The 19,026-nt window shown below is 39.0% G+C and overlaps 1 protein-coding gene across 1 annotated transcript; it reads left to right on the forward strand.

Moving 5' to 3' along the window:
* Positions 1-274: 274 nt before the first annotated feature.
* Positions 275-6,341, forward strand: TMEM52B (transmembrane protein 52B). The gene is made up of 5 exons (XM_028119662.2): positions 275-349; positions 2,063-2,106; positions 3,859-3,897; positions 4,422-4,588; positions 5,921-6,341. The coding sequence occupies exons 1-5, from the start codon at positions 296-298 to the stop codon at positions 6,160-6,162; spliced, it is 546 nt and encodes a 181-aa protein (XP_027975463.1). The 5' UTR covers positions 275-295; the 3' UTR covers positions 6,163-6,341.
* Positions 6,342-19,026: the final 12,685 nt, after the last annotated feature.

Below are 19,026 nucleotides of genomic sequence, written 5' to 3' on the forward strand. Positions count from 1 at the left end.
GACATATAGAAAGGATTGCTAGTAGAAGGAAAGGAAAGAAGGCCAAAAGAAGCAAATGTGGAGACCGTAACAACAGAATAGACAGAGAAAGAAGCCAGGATGAAAGGGGAGAGAAAGACCACAGAAAATAAAAGCCCAAAGGAGTAAGAGGAAAGAGAGAGCGAAAGTTTTATTGCTGAGAAAAATTTGTCTCCTTAAGTCCTCCAGGTCAAGAAGTCAGACCAACACAGAGCATGGAAAGGAGGCAACAGACACGGACACTCCGTACCTGATCCTGGAGAAGCAGTTCAGCCCCATGGGGGTGCAAACCCAGGCCGTGACAGTCTCTGCCCTGGTATATTGCATCCAGGTGAGTTGCGAAAATGCAAAAATAAAACTTTTGTTTGTTTGGTTGTTTCTCAGATAAACCAACTCTCAGAAGAACCTTGGGGGATGTGATTGAGGTGAAAGACATGTATTGAACCAAAGAGGTAGTGGGGAAAAGAATAACTAGAATGTTTCCTTAGTGTTATAGGGTTACATGGCCCATGTGTGGCTGATGGCATCAGTGAAATGGGGGGACAGAAATTAGGGTAACCATAGACACATGAAGGATAGCTGTGGTAATTTAGAAGTGCCACTTATCTATATTTCTCTCTTTTAGCATCCTATCACTCATCCCTCAAAATCCCAAATAAATTATCAAAATTAATTACATAATTCCCCTAAACGGAGTTTCCACATCAGCCCTGATACAATTCTAGCAGTTTAGATGCCTTCAGATCAGAAATAAGTTAAAAGAGGGAAAGTTCCTGAAAAATACTTCCAACCTTTTATTTCTCCCTACCAAAAATCAGAAGCCCCTGAGTAACTTGTTAGCTGAGAAAAGGGTCATTAGACTGAGGATTCTGGACAACTGTCAAGGGGAAATTTACACAGCTATGAACACTAGTAAAGAGGAAAAGCAGGGGCACCTGGGTGGCTCAGTCAGTTAAGTGTCCAACTCTTGCTCTCAGCTCAGGTCATGATCTCAGTGTTGTGAGTTCAAGTCCAGCGTGTTGAGTTCCACGCTGGGTGTGGAGTCTACTTTAAAATAAAGAAAAAAAAAGAGGAAAAAGAAGCAACTGGCTAGTATCATTTTCCTGTACATGTCTTAGTAGAGAATGGACTGCTTGTTTTGCTTTCTATATCCGAGTTAAATTATTGTCTGTAAATCCATTTCTTCTTCTTGTATTTTCCTTTTGCTTCCTGTTCTTTTCCTTGCCCTTCACTTTTCCTTCTTTTTTCTTTTCTTTTTTGGCAATAGTCACAAAAAGAAGTATTTTATCTGTTTAGCACTTTAAGCTTCTCTTACCTTTAGTCATATCTATGATAGAGTTTGATTTGAATTCTGGCTACATCAATAGGAGCATACAGTTGGCCATGTTAACTTAAACCCCTTTGCCTCCGTCACGTAACCTTTCAAAATAAGGCTAAATATACCCACCTGCATGAGTTTTGTGATGAAATGTTATGACAAACTGAAAATTCTTAGCAACCTGACTGGCATATAGTAGCTATTAAATAAATAAAATCGTTCCCCTCCTTTTCTCCTTTTTTTGTACGGTGTGTTATTGATGAGCTAAGGGAATAAAAAAAAGGAGTGGGGTAGAATTCAATTTGTTGCTGGGAAAGAATTAAGATGGTGATAACAATATCCTGAGGGACAGATCAGGACATTTCTAGGACAAATTGATTTAAATGCTGCTTCTGCCTCCCACTCACAAAAGTTGTAATGCTTACCAACCACCAAAAAAAAAAAAAAACCCCAAACAAAAAACCAAAACAAAACCGAAAAACAAAACAAACAAAAAACCCCCCACAGATTAGATATTTGCTCTTCTAGTGTCTCCCACTTCAAATATAATAATCAACAGGCATGGGAGCAATGAAAACAAACAGTTCTAAACATGGCTGACCCTATGACCTTGTCCTCATATTGTCCCGGCTAACTAACAGAGCAGAGTCATGTGGAATGGTTGGTAGGCTGCTGAGCAGAGCAGATGAGACATTTCCCTGTCTGAGACTATTTCCCTTTCTACAGCTTCCCCTGGCAAGATGTGAGGAGAACTGCGTGAATCCTGAACAGTAAGTATCTGAGACCAAACTGGGGAAGAAGAAGAAACAAAAACAGTACCCAAAAGAGGGTCAAGAGGTCATTAAATATCTGTGACTTCCCTTTATCTTTACTTAAATGGACATCAACCCACTAATCTCACAGATGGGTCATGCAAAAATAAAGACATGCCCTCGTGTCATCCTAAGTACTTAAAATAACATCCCTGAAAGCATTTTTTCCAAGACTTATCTTTCCATTAAAACAACGGAATCAATCTCAATTTATATAGTCACAGAAATTTGCAAAAGTCTTCCTTTTCCATGCTTCTCAGTGACTCATCAGGACAGACTAGATTTAAAATCTCATCCCAGGCAGATATGTTTGGGTAATTCCAGAGTAGCATCACCATCTGAAATATGACGAGCATTTTCTGTATTTTAAGGCATGTCAATACTTACTGCAGACTTCATTCAGCTATCACTTTGAGGTTGTTATCCCTTAATCTAAACCTATCACAATTAGGTCTTACACAGACGCAGAGGACATAAAAGGGGAAGAGATTCATTCCACTTGGAGGTAAATTATTAAGAAAGCAGGGCCAGTTGGAACAAAACACTTGCTTAGCCTGAAGGAAAACACATATTTAGCCATGGGAAGGGTTTTTCAATAGCCAAGACTGTTAAACCCAGGACAAATGGTGGCAGCCTTTGTTGCTTGTCACACTGTCTGAGGTTTTAGACACCTACTACTCAGGAAGAATCACTTTTAACAGAATCAGAATCACTAACACTATAGAACTAGAAGAGGCTTTAAATAAATGGAGAATGTGAGAAACCTACAGGAGACATTGTTTATTGAAAAAGCAAATTGTATATTCTACAACTGTACAACCAAAGAGAGGATGTAGAAGAAACTTTCAATAGGTTTCAATAGCTCAATATATCAGAAAGTATTATTAAATTTGTTCATCTTCAAACATAAATATCTCCTTCCTCTCCCCTTCCCACTCCTGAGCTTACCCCACACTCCTTCCTTGCAATCCATATTTTTGTCATCTCTATAGAGAAAATTCAGTTACTTTAATTAACTTTCAACATGGTGAAGTTGGTTTCTACATTTTTCCTCCTTCCTGTTTGGCTTCAGTGGGTGTATATATTAGTTCTGATATTGGATGTGAAAGTTCAGGGGTTTTTTTTCATTGTGAGAATTTTTATGATTTAATGGTGACCCTTTTTGCAACAATTTGCAAAACATAAGTTACAAACTTCATTGTATTGCTTTCATGCTTATAACTGATATTTTCTTTATGTTTGAATTTTATTGAACTCAATATATATATATATATATATATATATACAAACCTTAACTTTCCTGCCCATTTTCAAACTTTGTAAACTTACATTCCAAATTCTTTCTTGGTAATTGTCATCATAACTGTTTACTGTGATCATGGTTATATTTTCTATTAACACCATTTTCATAATCACTAGTCTGTCTTATAATGATTTACAAAATTATTTACCCAATGCCATCTGTAGTACTAAACACTTTAAGGCATCCCATTTTGCAATAGATTCTGCTGGCTATATTGAAGTTAAAATAACCTGTTATATGTTAACTAACTGGAATTAAAATGCAAACTTAAAAAAATATATGTAAGTTGTGATGCTTTTATTATAACAAAATAGCAAATTATATTGTAACTCATATTCCTGATTCTGGAACTACAACAGGCGCCAACTATGTTTTTGTTGCAAAAAAACTTTATTCTTTCTCCATAGTTGCCTGACCACAGATTGGGTGCATCTCTGGTACATATGGTAAGTTTCAGCTATCATACCCAGAAAGACATTTCAAAGGAACTTTATTTTTCTCAAGGGCATTCATTTTTATTTTTTTAAGTTTTTAAATATATTGACAGTAGGAAAAAAATGTATGAGACAGCCAGCCTACTTACCTAGCATCTCATGGAGTAAAGTTTCTTTACCTCATCATTAACTATGTGACAATATGTCAGGATTTCCTATTTCAATACCATCTCCTCAGCCATCAAGAGGTTATTGTGTATTTTGTCAGAGTCACCTCTAGAAATTTCTACAGAGAGGAGAATATAAAGTAGGAAGCAGACCCTCCAAACCACATTAGATCTTTTATTGTTTTAATGAACTGATTTAGTCTTGCCGACAAAATAAGTATGCATGTGAAATGAAAGTGTTGAAATTAAAATCATGATTATTGTGCAAAATAGTCAAAGTAAAAATGTAGACACCGAAGACCAGTTATGGCCAGGGCTGGGAAACACACCAGATGGCAGAGCTCTCACTGGGGGGTGCTCTTCTTGCAGGTTACTGGTGGTAATTGGTGCACTGCTTCTTCTATGCGGCCTGACGTCTGCGTGCTTCCGCTGCTGTCTGAGTCGCCAGCAAAATGGGGAAGATGAAGGCCGGCCTCCCTATGAAGTGACAGTCATAGCTTTTGATCATGATAGCACTCTCCAAAGCACTATCACTTGTGAGTACTCTGACATTATAACCTGAAAGGGGGTTTAAAAGGATGATCAGGGAGGCACATGGGTGGCTCAATCAGTTAACTGTCTGCCTTCCACTCAGGTCATGACCCTGGAATCCTGGGATCCAGCCCCTCATCAGGCTCCCTGCTCCGCTGGAAGCCTGCTTCTCCCTCTCCCACTCCCCCTGCTTGTGTTCCCTCTCTCGCTCTGTCTCTCTCTGTCAAATAAATAAATAAAATTAAGGGGAAAAAAGGATGATTGGGGGCACTTGGGTGGTTCAGTCAATTAAGTGTCAGACTCTTGATCTCAGCTCAGGCCTTGATCTCAGGGTTGTGAGTTCAAGCCCCTCGTTGGGCTCCACGCTGAGGAAACTACTAAAAAAAAAAAAAAAAAGACAAGTAAAAGAATGATCAGGATGATGAAACAACATAGAAACATGGATTGAATAGTATTAAAGATTCTAGAACTCAGGCTTGTTTTAATTTCCAGAAACCTGATGGTGTGGTGACATGGGCTCTCACTGATTCTGTGTCCTCAAATACTGGTCTAACGATAGAGTGAAGAAAGAAGTAGAATGTTGGAGAAAATATTGGAAATGTCTTATAGGAAGAGTTACCCAGTTTATAAAGTTATTTTGATAAAACTATTTTAAGCTCTGAGTGTATCCCTTTTTCAAAAATGTCTTGGGTTTTGTTAGAACCTGTATTTTTTATTACCTATATAATATTTTACATCTTTGAAGAAATTAGTCATGTGCACTTGCAATTCTTTGTTCTGTAGTGTATCTACTGATACACTTATATGTTAGCCTAACATCACCTTGATGATTATAAAACACTTTCCTTTATGTCCTTCTCTTCTCTTCTTCATATTATATTCTTTCCTGAAATGGGAGAAGAAAGACTAGTCAGAACAGCAGGTGGCACAACATTGTGAAATTTCTTTTGAAGAGAGGCTACGTTGCTGTTCACCTTTCCTGTTTCACTTACTGCCCTTTGAAAAAAGATAAATAAGACAGAAGTAAATATTTCTAAGAAGGCTGCATTATCAGTGGGTTGGTGTAAAGGGCCCCAAGTCCGTAAAAGGGAAGGACAAGGTTGTCAGATATGGGGACACAATTTAGATTAGTTGAGGACCCCAGGGAAGACAGGATCTTCCAGCAGAGTGAAGTTGGTTTCCAAACAAGGTTCACAGCATTTTCATAACATTTTGTGGCTGAGAGTGACAATGGTTTAGACACTTGCTAAAAATGAAGGGAAATTAAGTGTGTTGTAAGTCCCTGATTTCTGAAGATGTCACATTTACTTTAATTCTATTCCTTCTTTCCTCCCTAGCCCTGCAGTCAATATTTGGCCCTGCAGCTCGAAGAATCCTGGCTGTGGCTCACTCCCACAGCCCCCTCGGCCAGTTGCCCTCCTCTTTGGACACCCTCCCAGGGTATGAAGAAGCTCTTCACATGAGTCGCTTCACCGTTGCAAGGTGTGGACAGAAAGCACCCGATCTACCCCCAGTGCCAGAAGAGAAGCAGGTGCCCCCAGTGGATGAGTCTCCTCGAGTAGAACACTCTTCAAACTGATGGGAACTCTGGTTTTATAAATGGGGTGGGGGTTTCCCCAGAGTTGCTACAGACAGACAAATGAAACTTTTTTCCCCTAACTTCTGGAAGATTTAGGATGACAAGTAAACATTATTCAGTGGAAAGGATGGCTTCCAACTCTTCATTTCCAGCCACATCTATTTTCTAAGATGGAATTGCTGTAATTGGGAGCTCCAATTCTTTCTCCAGTGGCCAAAATTTGCAACTAACCTCTAGCAATGCTGATTATTACCGAACCAAGAAAGCATCAAAAGTATCTTGAATTTCTTTTGCTATTGAGTTCCTTTACCCATAGGATACTGCAAGTGGTTTTTCTTTCTGCCAGCTATAACACAACAATAGATCGTAATACACTCGGGGAGAAAGACAAAAGCGTAGGCACAGCCACAGACAATGCACCAAAGTCATGAATTCTTCCTCTTGAGAGAACATTCACTTTTATGCCGAATGACAATGACACTCTTGGACATCATGTAATCCCTAAGTGGATATCCAGGATCCATCCTTGCAGATATGGGCTAAGAGAACACATTATAGTATCAAAGTGCCGAATATCAAGGTCTTTCTTTCACTCTTGGTCCTACCCACTAGCAGTATGAGAAACTGCATAGAGTGCAGCAACAGTTTCTATTCACTTGTCAGTTCCTCTGCCTAGCAAACACATGTGCGCGCACACACACACACGTGCATGCATACACATGCATATGCGGTCTTTTCTGAGTCTAGAAGAAGAGCATCGCTTTGCTTTTCTCTTTCTGGCTTTGACCACTTAAAGCCAGATGTCTTGAGTGACACATTCGAGTGGGGTGGCCTTCACTGCCACCTAGTGGAGCCGTGGTAGAAATGGCTTTCCGCACGCCTCTCCGATTCCTGGAGCAGCTGACTGAACTCAGCCTAGAAGGGATCCTACCCGGGACACGTGGAGCGCTAAGCTGTGCACCTGACGTACTACTGGACCATTGAGGAAGTGAAGTGTATCGGGGGAAAATAACTTGCCAGTCACCTTAGATAAATCATTGAAAATCTGTAAAGCAGTTTTCTCACCTGTAAAATAGGGGCTGATAAAACCTCCAAGGATTGTTGTGAGAATCAAATAAACTAAATATAAATGACAAGATTTGTGAAGTATTTCGCACACATATTTGATACTCTTACTACTGACATCAAATTTTCACCCTTTTGCTAAGATTCTACTGAGAATTATGTTCTCATTTGTCCTTTTGCCAGTCATCCTGTTACGTTATCACTAAGTCGCACCGAAAGTCACTTTATTTCATCAATAAAGATTTGTTGATTGAGGTTAACAACTAAAGATGTGATTCCTTTTAAAATGGTCTGTACACAGGTAAGGAATATTTGAGAAAACACGTTTATTTGGCAATTAGCTTCAGCACTCATAGAGACATATACCCAGGGAATGGCTGATTAGTATAGCACCTCATTAAATACATTCTTGGAATGCTCCCTCAGCCCAAGGGGGAAAATGTTCTGAGTATAAGCTGCTGGTGATCTGAATTTAGCCTGAGTCACTTATCAAATTGCCTCTGGAAATTGTTAAGATGCATGAATTGTTAATAGACCCCGTGGTGGCTTTGTTTTGCTGCTGCCAAATGAATCACTTCATTATCACACATTCCATAAAATATTCTAGGCTTGTTTGTCCTTCAAGATACCACAGTATTGAAGAAGTTAAAACATCATCTGGTAGAATAAGACCTTGGAAGAAATCCTCCTGTAAGTACCTTATTCTAAAGAGATCTCTCAGCCCCACGTCTCCTCTCCGCCTCTCCCTCTCCTCAGACACATGGATACTTGCATTCCTGTGATCCTCCCACTTTGTCAGAATATTAGCAGCCGTTTGGCTTCACCTCTTTCTCTACTCAATCTAAGGTCTCTTAATCAGTGCAATCACTTTCACCACTGTTCTCAATTTTTTAAATGTCTTTTCACTTTCTTTACACCTATCCTTCAAACTTTAAACATTGGTTCAGCGAAACTGATTTCTCCCCAAAGCCTATGCTGCTGAGCAGTGCTGCAGAAAACTCTCAACTCTGCTAAGAGAGGTCATGCCAAGGTCATGGTCCCCAACACCACCTGAACCACCTGCCATTTCTTCTAGAGTTTCTTTTGTAATTCTCTTACTCCTTTTATTAGTTATTCAAATTTCAGTGGCTCCTGGGGTATGTGGATGGTTCAGTTGGTTAAGCAACTGCCTCTTGATTTTGGCTCAGGTCATGATCTCAGGGTAGTGAGATTGAGCACCGCCTCGGGCTCTGTGCAGAGTCTGTTTGTCCCTCTCCCTCCCTCCACTTGCACTCTCTCTCTCTCTCTCTCTCTCTCTCTCTCAAATAAATAAATAAATAAATAAAATCTTTTAAAATTTTTTTCAGTGGCTCCCTTCAAACCCCATGCCCCTTCACCCACTCATTAATTCTAGGCAGGGGACTTGTCCTCCTCATTCAGAAAGGAAATCAAGTCTTCAGGTAACTTCCTCCCCCAGAGCTATAAACTCCTGCAGACCAGTACCTGCTCTTCCTCCTTCCTTCTAGTCTTATTGAAATAGATGTCCTTCCTCCTCAATATAATACTTCTAATTAGGTTTTGCATTACACTGCTTCAACAGTTTCTGGGTTCAAAAGGTATTGTTTAAAAAATTATCTGCCAGGAATAGTGCAGAGGCAGCTGGGGGTAAAAGAGTGGGCAAGACAGTCAGGGACTCTGACTCATGGTCCTCACAGACCTCAAGAAAAAGTAAAAAATAAAATGATAACAATCATGAATAGTGCAGAGAACCCTTGGAAAAGGCTGAGTGAGGGAAGAACAATTTCAAAGACCAGGGAAAGTTTGATAAGTTTGAGGAGCTGAGCAAAGAGTAGCTGATTCTAGTAAGCTAAAGAGAGAACTGCAGCAAATAGGGTCAGAAGGGAAAGGAGTCTTGGGGGCAAGGAGTCTACACTGTATTTTACACGCATTGAGAAGCCATTGAAAATTTTAAACAGTAAGTCACTTGATGCAATTTGAATTTTTTTTTTTTTAAGATTTTACTTATTCATTTGACAGAGGGAGAGAGAGAGAGCACACACAAGCAGGGGGAGCGTCAGGCAGAGGGAGAGGGAGAAGCAGGCTCCCCACCAAGCAGGGAGCCCAACATGGGGCTTGATCCCAGGACCTTGGGATCATGACCTAAGCCGAAGGCAGATGCTTAGCTGACTGAGCCACCCCGGCACCCCCAATGCAATTTGAATTTTAAGGCAATGACTCTTGATGCTATAGAAGAATGGACTGGAATAGGACAAGTATGAAAGCATGAAGACTAGATGGGAGATATTGAGGAAGAGTAGACAAGAGGTGACTGTGGCTAGGAGTTGTGATTGTGGATAGTCCATGACTGTGGACTAACATGGTGATGTTAGAAGTGGAAATAGAGATAAATGTAGGAATTTGAAAGATATGTTGGGGATAGAATCATCCACATTTGCTGATGGATTGAGTAGAGCAATGTAGTAAGGGAAAGGAATGAAAAATGACTCCTTGATCATTGACCTGAGCCAATGCATGGAAGGTGTAGCTATTTATTAGGATTAGGGAAGGTGTAGTTGTCTGTTGATTAGGGAAGATTATGCAAGACCAGATTTAGGGGTAAATTCAAGATAGTGATTTCTAAAACGGGGAAAAGGCATTTCATCACAAAACATATACCAAGTTAATCTAAGGTAATGCCGACTTCGCTAAAGCAGCAAAAAAAAAAAAAGTTCAGATGTGCCAGTGGGAAAAATCAAAGTTTTTCTTGAGATTAAATGATGAAATTCTCAATTTGTAAAAAAAAGAAAAGAAAAAGAAATTCTGTATTAGACCTTCATAATTTACAATATTTATAAAAGAATCCACTGGAAATGGCTGAGATTACTGGATTTTCCTATCTGGGACAGTGGGGTCTGAATAGGAAGATACAAGTTTAGAAGTCCATTAAGTTAAAATATCCATTTGTATTGTGGAAATAATTCCAAATGGAATTGGGAAGCCCTGAAAGGGGAGCTCTCAAGCATGTACCCTTCATTGTAGCCTACATAACCAGCAGGAATAAGGACGATAAGAATTATTTTAATAAGGGATGACACAGAACTGAATTGCCACATTACTGCCACATTACTGAATTGCTGTATGAGTTCTAGTAATTTGGGGGTGGAGTCTTTTGGGTTTTCCACATAAATTATCATGTCATCTGTGAAGAGAGAGAGTTTGACTTCTTCTTTGCCAATTTGAATACATTTTATTTCTTTTTGTTGTCTGATTGCTGTTGCTAGGATTTCTAGTACTATGTTCAACAATAGTGGTGAGAGTGAGCATCCTTGACATGTTCCTGATCTTAAGGGAAAGGCTCCCAGCTTTTCCCCATTAAGAATGCTAATCGCTGTGGGTTTTTCATAGATAGATTTTATGAAATTGAGGAATTTTCCCTCTATCCCTATACTCTGAAGAGTTTTAATCAGGAAAGGATGCTGTATTTTGTCAAATGCTTTTTCTGCATCAATTGAGAGGACCATATGGTTCTTCTCTCTCTTCTTATTACTGTGTTCTATCATATTGATTGTTTTGTGAATGTTGAACCACCCTTGCATCACATGTACTGTTGGATCCTATTAGCTAGGATCTTGTTAAGAATTTTGGCATCCATATTCATCAGGGATATTGGTCTGAAATTCTTTTTGATGGGGTCTTTGCCTGGTTTGGGATGAAGGTAATGCTGGCCTCATAGAATGAGTCTAGAAGCTTTCCTTCTGTTTCTATTTTTTTGAAACAGCTTCAGGAGAATAGGTATTATTTCTTCTTTGAATGTTTGGTAGAATTCCCCAGGGAATCCATCAGGTCCTGGAGTCTTGTTTTTTGGGAGGTTTTTGATCACTGCTTCAATCTTGTTACTGGTTATTGGTCTATTCAGGTTATCAATTTCTTCCTGTTTCAGTCTTGGTAGTTTATAGGTTTCTAGGAATGCACCCATTTCTTCCAGGTTGCTTAATTTATTAGCATATAGTTGTTTATAATAATTTCTGATAATTGTTTCTATTTCCTTGGTGTTAGTCGTGATCTCTCCCCTTTCATTCATAATTTTATTAATTTTGGTCTTTTCTCTTTTCTTTTGGATAAGTCTGGCCAGTGGTTTATCGATCTTGTTAAATCTTTTAAAGAACCAACTTCCTGTTTTGTTGATCTGCTCTACTGCATTACTGGTTTCTAATTCATTGTTATCTGCTCTAATCTTAATTATTTCTCTTCTCCTGCTTGGTTTAGGCTTTATTTGTTGTTTTTTCTCCAGTTCTTTAAGGTGTAAAGTTAGTTTGTGTATTCAGGATTTTTCTATTTTTTTGAGTGAGGCTTGGATGGCTATGTATTTCCCCCTTAGGACCGCCTTTGCAGTATCCCATAGGTTCTGGACCGATGTGTTTTTGTTCTCATTGGTTTCCATGAATTGTTTAAGTTCTTTGATTTCCTGGTTGACCCAAACATTCTTTTTTTTTTAATATTTTATTTATTGATTTGACAGAGAGAGACAGAGTGATAGAGGGAACACAAGCAGGGGGAGTGGAAAAGGGAGAAGCAGGCTTCCCACTGAGCAGGGAGCCCGATGCAGGGCTCGATTCCAGGACCCTGGGATCATGACCTGAGCAGAAGGCAGATGCTTAATGACTGAGCCATCCAGGCACCCCTGACCCAAACATTCTTGAGCAGGATGGTTTTTAGCTTCCAAGTGTTTGAATTTCTTCCAAAAATTTTCTTGTGATTAAGTTCCAGTTTCAAAGCATTGTGTTCTGAGAATATGCGGGGAATAATCTCATTCTTTTGGTATTGGTTGAGACCTGATTTGTGACCCAGTATGTGGTCTATTCTGGAGAAAGTTCCAGGTGTGTTTGAGAAGAATGAGTATTCTGTTGTTTCAGGGTGGAATGTTCTGTATATATCTATGAGGTCCATCTGGTCCAGTGTGTCATTCAAAGCTCTTGTTTCTTTGTAGATTTTCTGCTTAGATGATCTGTCTATTGCTGAGAATGAAGTGTTGAGGTCTTCTACTATTAACATATTATCATCAATATGTCTCTTTATTTTGGTTAACAGTTGGCTTATATAGTTGGCTGCTCCCATGTTGGGGGCGTAGATATTTACAATTGTTAGATCTTCTTGTTGGATAGACCCTTTAAGAATGATATAGTGTCCTTCTGTATCTCTAACTAAACAGTCTTTAACTTAAAATCTAATTTGTCTGATATGAGAATTGCTACCCCAGCTTTCTTTTGAGGTCCACTTTTGAGGTATGAAAGATCTTTTTCCATCCCTTCACTTTCAGTCTGGATGTATCTTTAGGTTCAAAATGAGTTTCTTATAGACAGGATATGGAGTGGTCCTGTCTTTTTATCCATATCTCTAACTAAACAGTCTTTAACTTAAAATCTAATTTGTCTGATATGAGAATTGCTACCCCAGCTTTCTTTTGAGGTCCACTTTTGAGGTATGAAAGATCTTTTTCCATCCCTTCACTTTCAGTCTGGATGTATCTTTAGGTTCAAAATGAGTTTCTTATAGACAGGATATGGAGTGGTCCTGTCTTTTTATCCAATCTGCAACCCTGTGCTGTTTTATGGGAGCATTTAGGCCGTTCACGTTGAGAGTGATTATTGAAAGATATGAATTTTTTGTCATCATGTTACCTGTGAAGTCCTTGTTTCTATAGATTGTCTCTGTAAATTTCTGTTCTATATCACTCTTGGGGTCTTTCTCCTTTTATAGAATCCCCCTTAATATTTCTTGCAGGACCGGCTTACTGGTCACATTTTATTTCAGTTTCTACCCGTCCTGGAAGCTCTGTATCTCTCCATCCATTCTAAATAACAACCTTGCCAGGTAAAGTATTCTTGGCTGCATGTTCTTCTCATTTAGTACCCTGAATATGTCTTGCCATCCCTTTCTGGCTTGCCAGGTCTCTGTGGATATGTCTGACATTATTCTGATGTTCCTCCCTCTGTACGTAAGGAATCTCTTCCCCCTAACTGCCCTTAAGATGATTTCCCTAGTTCTAAGATTTGAGAGTTTTACTATTACAAGCCGGGGCGTTGGTCTGTTCTCCTTGATCTTGGGAGGGGTCCTCTCTGCCTCTAGGACACGAATGCTTGTTTCATTCCCCAGATTAGGGAAGTTCTCAGCTACGATTTGCTCAAATATATCTTCTAGTCCTCTCTCTCTCTCTCTCTCTCCACCCCTTCAGGGATCCCAATAATTCTGACATTGGAATGTTTCATGGTGTCATTTATTTCTCTAATTCTGTCTTCATGGATTTTAAGCTGTTTGTTCTAGGCCTCCTCCTGTTTCTTCTTTTCCATCAGTTTGTCCTCTAGATTGTTAATTCGTTCTTCTGCCTCTTTTACCTTAGCTGTTAGAGAATCTAGTTTACACTGCATCTCATTTATAGCATTTTTAATTTCGGCCTGATCAGCTCTCATTTCTGCCCTTAGAGTATCTATGTTGCCATTAATGCTTTTGTCCAGCCTAGCTATTGTCTTCATAACCATTACCCTGAAGTCTATTTCTGACATCTTGCTTATACCCATATCCATTAGGTCTGTGAGAGAGGCCATTGTCTCTAGGTCTTTTCTTTGTTGGGAGTTCCTCCTCCTAGTCGTTCTGTTGAGTTGTGGTTGACGGGATGTACAGTTGAAAATATCAACCACAATCCACACAAGGTGCACCCTCTTGACTGATGATCCTGTGCCCCCGTAGAGATCCAGATGTATAATCTTACATCTCAGGCTGATTTTGTGGGTGTTCAGAGTGGCTTGATAGATATCTAGATAAATTCAGGGGACCAGATGAAACGGAGTCCTCCACTCCTCTGCCAGCTCATGACAATAAGGGACAAAGCCCGGATGGGAGCTGAGGAGGTTCTGGCCCCAAAGCCCAAATTCTTGACTCGACCAGACCAGGGCTGCAGGCAAGGAAGTTGGAAGAAAACAGAAAGGTTTTTCAAACCACTTTGGTGAGGTGCATGGGTCTCAATGATTCAGATGTCAGAAAACTGTCCCAGGCAGGTAAGTTGTTGGGCTTTGATGGATTGACCATTAAGAGGTCCTTCTCCAGAGATGTGTTACAGAGAACCACTTCTGAATGCACGTCTCATCCTTGCAGGAAAGAGCTGGAATGCTCTACTTAATGTTTTATTATTGGGAGAGTTTTATAATGTGATCAATATTTAGAAAGATACTCCAGTGAAAGTTTGAGGTCTTGGGTGAAGTGTAAGGAAGTCAGATCCTCATTTCAGCTAGGAGCATATTGTAAAAATCCTAGTTAAAGATGGTGAGAGTCTGAAAAGGAACACTGGGGGTGGTGATGAAAAGGACTACAGTTATTTATTTTTGTCAGCAGAATTTTAGGTTCTTTAGGTCTTTTTATAGATCTTTCTTTTGATTTGATTTTATTTTTTTAAAGATTTTATTCATTTATTTATTTAAGAGAGAGAGAGTATGAGCGGGGTGAGGAACAGAGGGAGAGGGACAACCAGACTCTGCACTGAGCACAGAGCCCAATGCAGGGCTCCATCTCATAACCCTGAGATCATGAACCTGAGATCATGACCTGAGCTGAAATCAAGTGTTGGATGCTTAACCAACTGAGACATCCAGGTGCCCCTTTCCTCTGATTTTAAGCAGTAGAGATTCTCTCCTACCTCTTTCTTAGCCCAAATGACACAAATATGTATTAAATCTTCTGTAGCCTGGTGGTGAAGCTGCACTAGCCACCCTCTACAGGTTACTTTGGGCTTCTTGGGGTGATTACTCTGGACAAAAAAAAACCCATATTTTCCATAGCTTGTTACTTACCCAAACTAAAACTCCTGTAAGGGGTAGTGTCTGGTGGGATATCACTATCTGAAAGAAGGTATCTACACCTACATAGTGGGAGGAGTTGACTCTGATAGCACAAAGCTTCCAATCCAAGAGGGAGACCTGAAAGATGGACATATATTGATTTACAAAAGAGCAATATAGATTCTCCTTCCTGGTGGTTGGGGGGATGGGTCTGAAAAATGATTGATTGGGCTATGTTGACTAGTTTTATCTGTGGGTTGGAGGCAAATACAACAGTACAGGATGCCCTGCAGGGGCCTGTGTAGAGGAGGACAAATAATTTTCCCTCTACCTTTCTAGGTTCTTGGCTGAGACACCCCAGTAAAAAAAATAAATAAATAAAAATTAAAAAGAGAAAAATAAAAATTTAATAACATGTATACCTCCTGTATACATGGGAGAGACCCAAGAAAGTTGAGTAACTCCCTGAAATGGCCCAAGCCATCACCTTGAATACCATCTCCAGCTAAAGACAAAAGAAGATTGGGTGGGGTGGGGGGTATGAGAGGTTACCAGGAAAAGCACAGTAAATGAAAGTATGGTTGTTATGCAGATTTAAATCACTGTCTTCTCCATTGTTGAGAGTTTCTGGAGATTCAGTCAACTTCTTCTTGGGAAAGAGAAGGAGACACCCTTACAAATGGAGATTTCCCTTATAAACATAAATGTCTCTTACAAAACTTTTACTCAGTTTTCAGAACTTCTCCTGTCTGCTTTTATTAAAAATAACCAGTTTAGGATAATCCTTATGCCAAAGAAACATATTTTGAGGTAGCAATTCTGCTACGCTTCATCTGTCAGGAATTACAGTATTGAATCTTATTGAGTTAGCCTTAAAAGTGTGGTCTGTAAGACGGTTATTAGAGGGTCTGATTCTTTTACACATTAAGAGTATACTTGTATATAAGAATATGGAAATAAAACAAAAATGGGATTTATATAACAAATTTAATAGGCTGAGGAGAAAAATTGCAGAGTCTGAAAATAGCAAGTTTTGTTTTCTTGTCCTTGGGTAAACAGATTGTCTGGAAGGCAAAAGGGAGGCCGGGATGGGAAGTTTGTCCTTGAGCTGGCAGACTGACTGGGAAAACAATTACAGTGATTTATGTATTGTCCAAGATACACTGAGAATTCAATTGTGGGAAATATTTTACATGCTGTCTCGAATGATGTTGGCCAGTGTCTCTCTTGGCACCTTCACCTTAGTTAACCCATAATTGCACTATTTGCCACCTCAGAATTCCTCATAACATTTAAAGTTTGGAAAGGGTGTTGTGAATGTGGTAATACCTGAGTTGAACCCTACAGGATAATAAAATTTTAAACATCACATATAGAGTATAAGAGTTTTTTTTTTTTTTTTTTTTTGGTCTGTGAATAAAGAGGAAAAATGAGAATGTGAATCATGGAGAATGTTAAAAATACCAAGAGTGATATAATGGGAATGAACCTGGAAGGACAGGTTAGAATCTTTGTATGGAAGGCATTACATGGGAGCTGAAGTATTTTGATCTTTATCACACATTCTGTGAAAGCCATTGTAAAGTTCTGAGGAGAGAAAAGAGATCATGTAACTTGTAAAATGCTTTGGATGTCAATAAAGCATAAGTAAGAGGTGAGATATAGAAGACAAGGAGACAATTATAGTCCTGAACTACCCCAAAGACAATACTTCTTCCTTGTGTTTCATAAAAGGTTAGTTATAAGCGAAGTTATGAAATAAGGCCAACTAAATATAATGTCTCTTCTCTGTATTTCAGCTTCTCGGTACTTTTTTTTTTTTCAGTACTTATTCTTTAATTGTTTCCGTTGCCCTTTGGTTATTGTGGCCCTTATTTGACAAATGTTATCAGTGTTCAAAGTGTCTAGACCTTTCTTGAGTCCCAGTTTATATGTCAAGCTTGCCCATATGGGTCATCTGCTGTACTCCCTTTTACACTAAACTTGGAACCTGCTCTCTAATGGACAAAAGTCCATCAGGAGTCAAATAATTGGTAAGTAATCATAATTATTTTACTGCCTAAAGTGCAGCATTTAATTCATTACTTATCAGCTTTGGAGGTTGAATGGCAGAGAAGTGGTTTAACCTGCCTGAGTTGACTGAACTGGTTTTATACTCAAATTACTTAGACTTCAAACTCCAAACTGAAAAATCTGCTGCTCTTACTTTTTTTAATTTAAGCTTTATTCTTTTTAATCAAATGTAGACTTTCATACAGATTAAAAAGTTAAATAGCTCTACAAGGCTTAGGAAGGAAAATAGCACCTCCTCATCATGCACTTATTTTCCACTCCCTACTTGTTGTAGTTGTAGTTGATCTTTTTAAGTCTACATTTCTCCAAATACTATGCATATGTTGCTGTTCTTGATTTTTATTTCCAGTTTGGAGTATCATGCATTGACTTGCCATTACGGAAGATGAAATCTTAGTTCTTTTTCATCGCCACCATCTCTGCCTTGGCTACCTGGGCACATTAGAACATTTCTTGTGTCCTCTCCCATCTTATAAATATAGTTCTATCATAACTTTTTATTAAATGAGTATATTGGGAAGCAGGAAAATGACTATTAATGGTTAAGAGCCTGAAATCAGGTCTTATGGGTTAAAATTCTGGCTCTGGTTATAGTCAATCATTCTATGCTTCAATTTCTTCACCTGTAAAATGATGACAAACAGTACATATACATTATATTATTTTGTGAGGATTATGGGGGTTAATACATATGTACATACTGTATATAAAACATGTATGTTACATGTTAATCTATATATACATATAGATTATCTTATCTCTCATGTTAAATCCAATGTAAATCATATATATTTCCTATATCCCATGTCTTATCCTTTCTTGGTTTACTTCCTCATTTTGGGAATGCTTTCTTTCTGAAAACAGATACAGAAGAAGCACATTTCTGGAGACCTTCCATATCCAAGTTTTGTCTTGTGCTACCCTCATACTTAAATAATAGTTTAGCATAAAATTCCAGGAAGAAAATAATTTCTCTTAGGATTTTAAAGATTTTTTTTTTTAAAGATTTTATTTATTTATTTTACAGGGAGAGACACAGCGAGAGAGGGAACACAAGCAGGGGCAGAGGGAGAGGGAGAAGCAGGCTTCCCGCTGAGCAGGGAGCCCGATGCGGGGCTTGATCCCAGGACCCTGGGATCATGACCTGAGCTGAAGGCAGACGCTTAACGACTGAGCCACCCAGGCGCCCCAGATTTTATTTTATTTTTTTTTTGAGAGAGAGAGCGCACATGAGCAGGGCGAGGGGCAGAGGGAGAGGGAGAAGCAGACTCCCCGTTAAGCAGGGAGCTCCAGGAGGTGGTGGGACATGCAGGGCTCCATCCCAGGACCCTGGGATCATGATTTGAGCTGAAGGCAGATGTTTAACTGACTGAGACACTCAGGCATCCCTCCCTTAGGATTTTAAAGGCATAACTAGCTTTAAATAAAATCTGACTTCCTTCCCACATTTTCTGTATCCTTTTTATGAGACTCCTAGTATTTGGAATTTGGACCTCTAATTTATATACCCTGGCCTTCTTCCTTATCTTTTTGCCTTGCTACTTTACTTTCTAAAAAATTTCAACTGTCTTCTAATATTTCTATTTAATTTTACCTTCCTCATTCTCTCTCTCTCTCTCTCTCTCTCTCTCTCTATATATATATATATATATATATGGTCCGAATATTCTTTGGTTGTAGCTATTTTTGTTTCACGGCTGCAATATTTTCTCTTGTTTCTCTGAGGATATTAATGATAAATTTTTTGAGGCTGTAATTTCCCTAAGTAGTCTTTTTTTTTTTTTATTCTCTTGAAGTTGTTGTTCACTGTTTGCTTCATATCAGATCTTTCCCTCAAATCCTGACTCCTTACTGTCTGCTTGTATTTAAGAACAGGGCACTAAAAAGCTCATTTCAAATTCTGTATGCATGCAAACCC

This window comes from Eumetopias jubatus, unplaced genomic scaffold (assembly GCF_037043125.1).
Source record: "Eumetopias jubatus isolate StellerSeaLion01/CBP00866 unplaced genomic scaffold, mEumJub1_p1.0 scaffold_8, whole genome shotgun sequence".
Classification (NCBI taxonomy): domain Eukaryota; kingdom Metazoa; phylum Chordata; class Mammalia; order Carnivora; family Otariidae; genus Eumetopias; species Eumetopias jubatus.

What these genes read in the sequence shown, in the direction of transcription:
- TMEM52B (XM_028119662.2), top strand. Translation starts at nt 296, where the DNA reads ATGGGGGTGCAAACCCAGGCCGTGACAGTCTCTGCCCTGGTATATTGC. An exon ending in CCCTGGTATATTGCATCCAG is followed by an intron (nt 350 to 2,062) that starts GTGAGTTGCGAA and finishes CCCTTTCTACAG; the next exon opens with CTTCCCCTGGCAAGATGTGA. An exon ending in AACTGCGTGAATCCTGAACA is followed by an intron (nt 2,107 to 3,858) that starts GTAAGTATCTGA and finishes CTTTCTCCATAG; the next exon opens with TTGCCTGACCACAGATTGGG.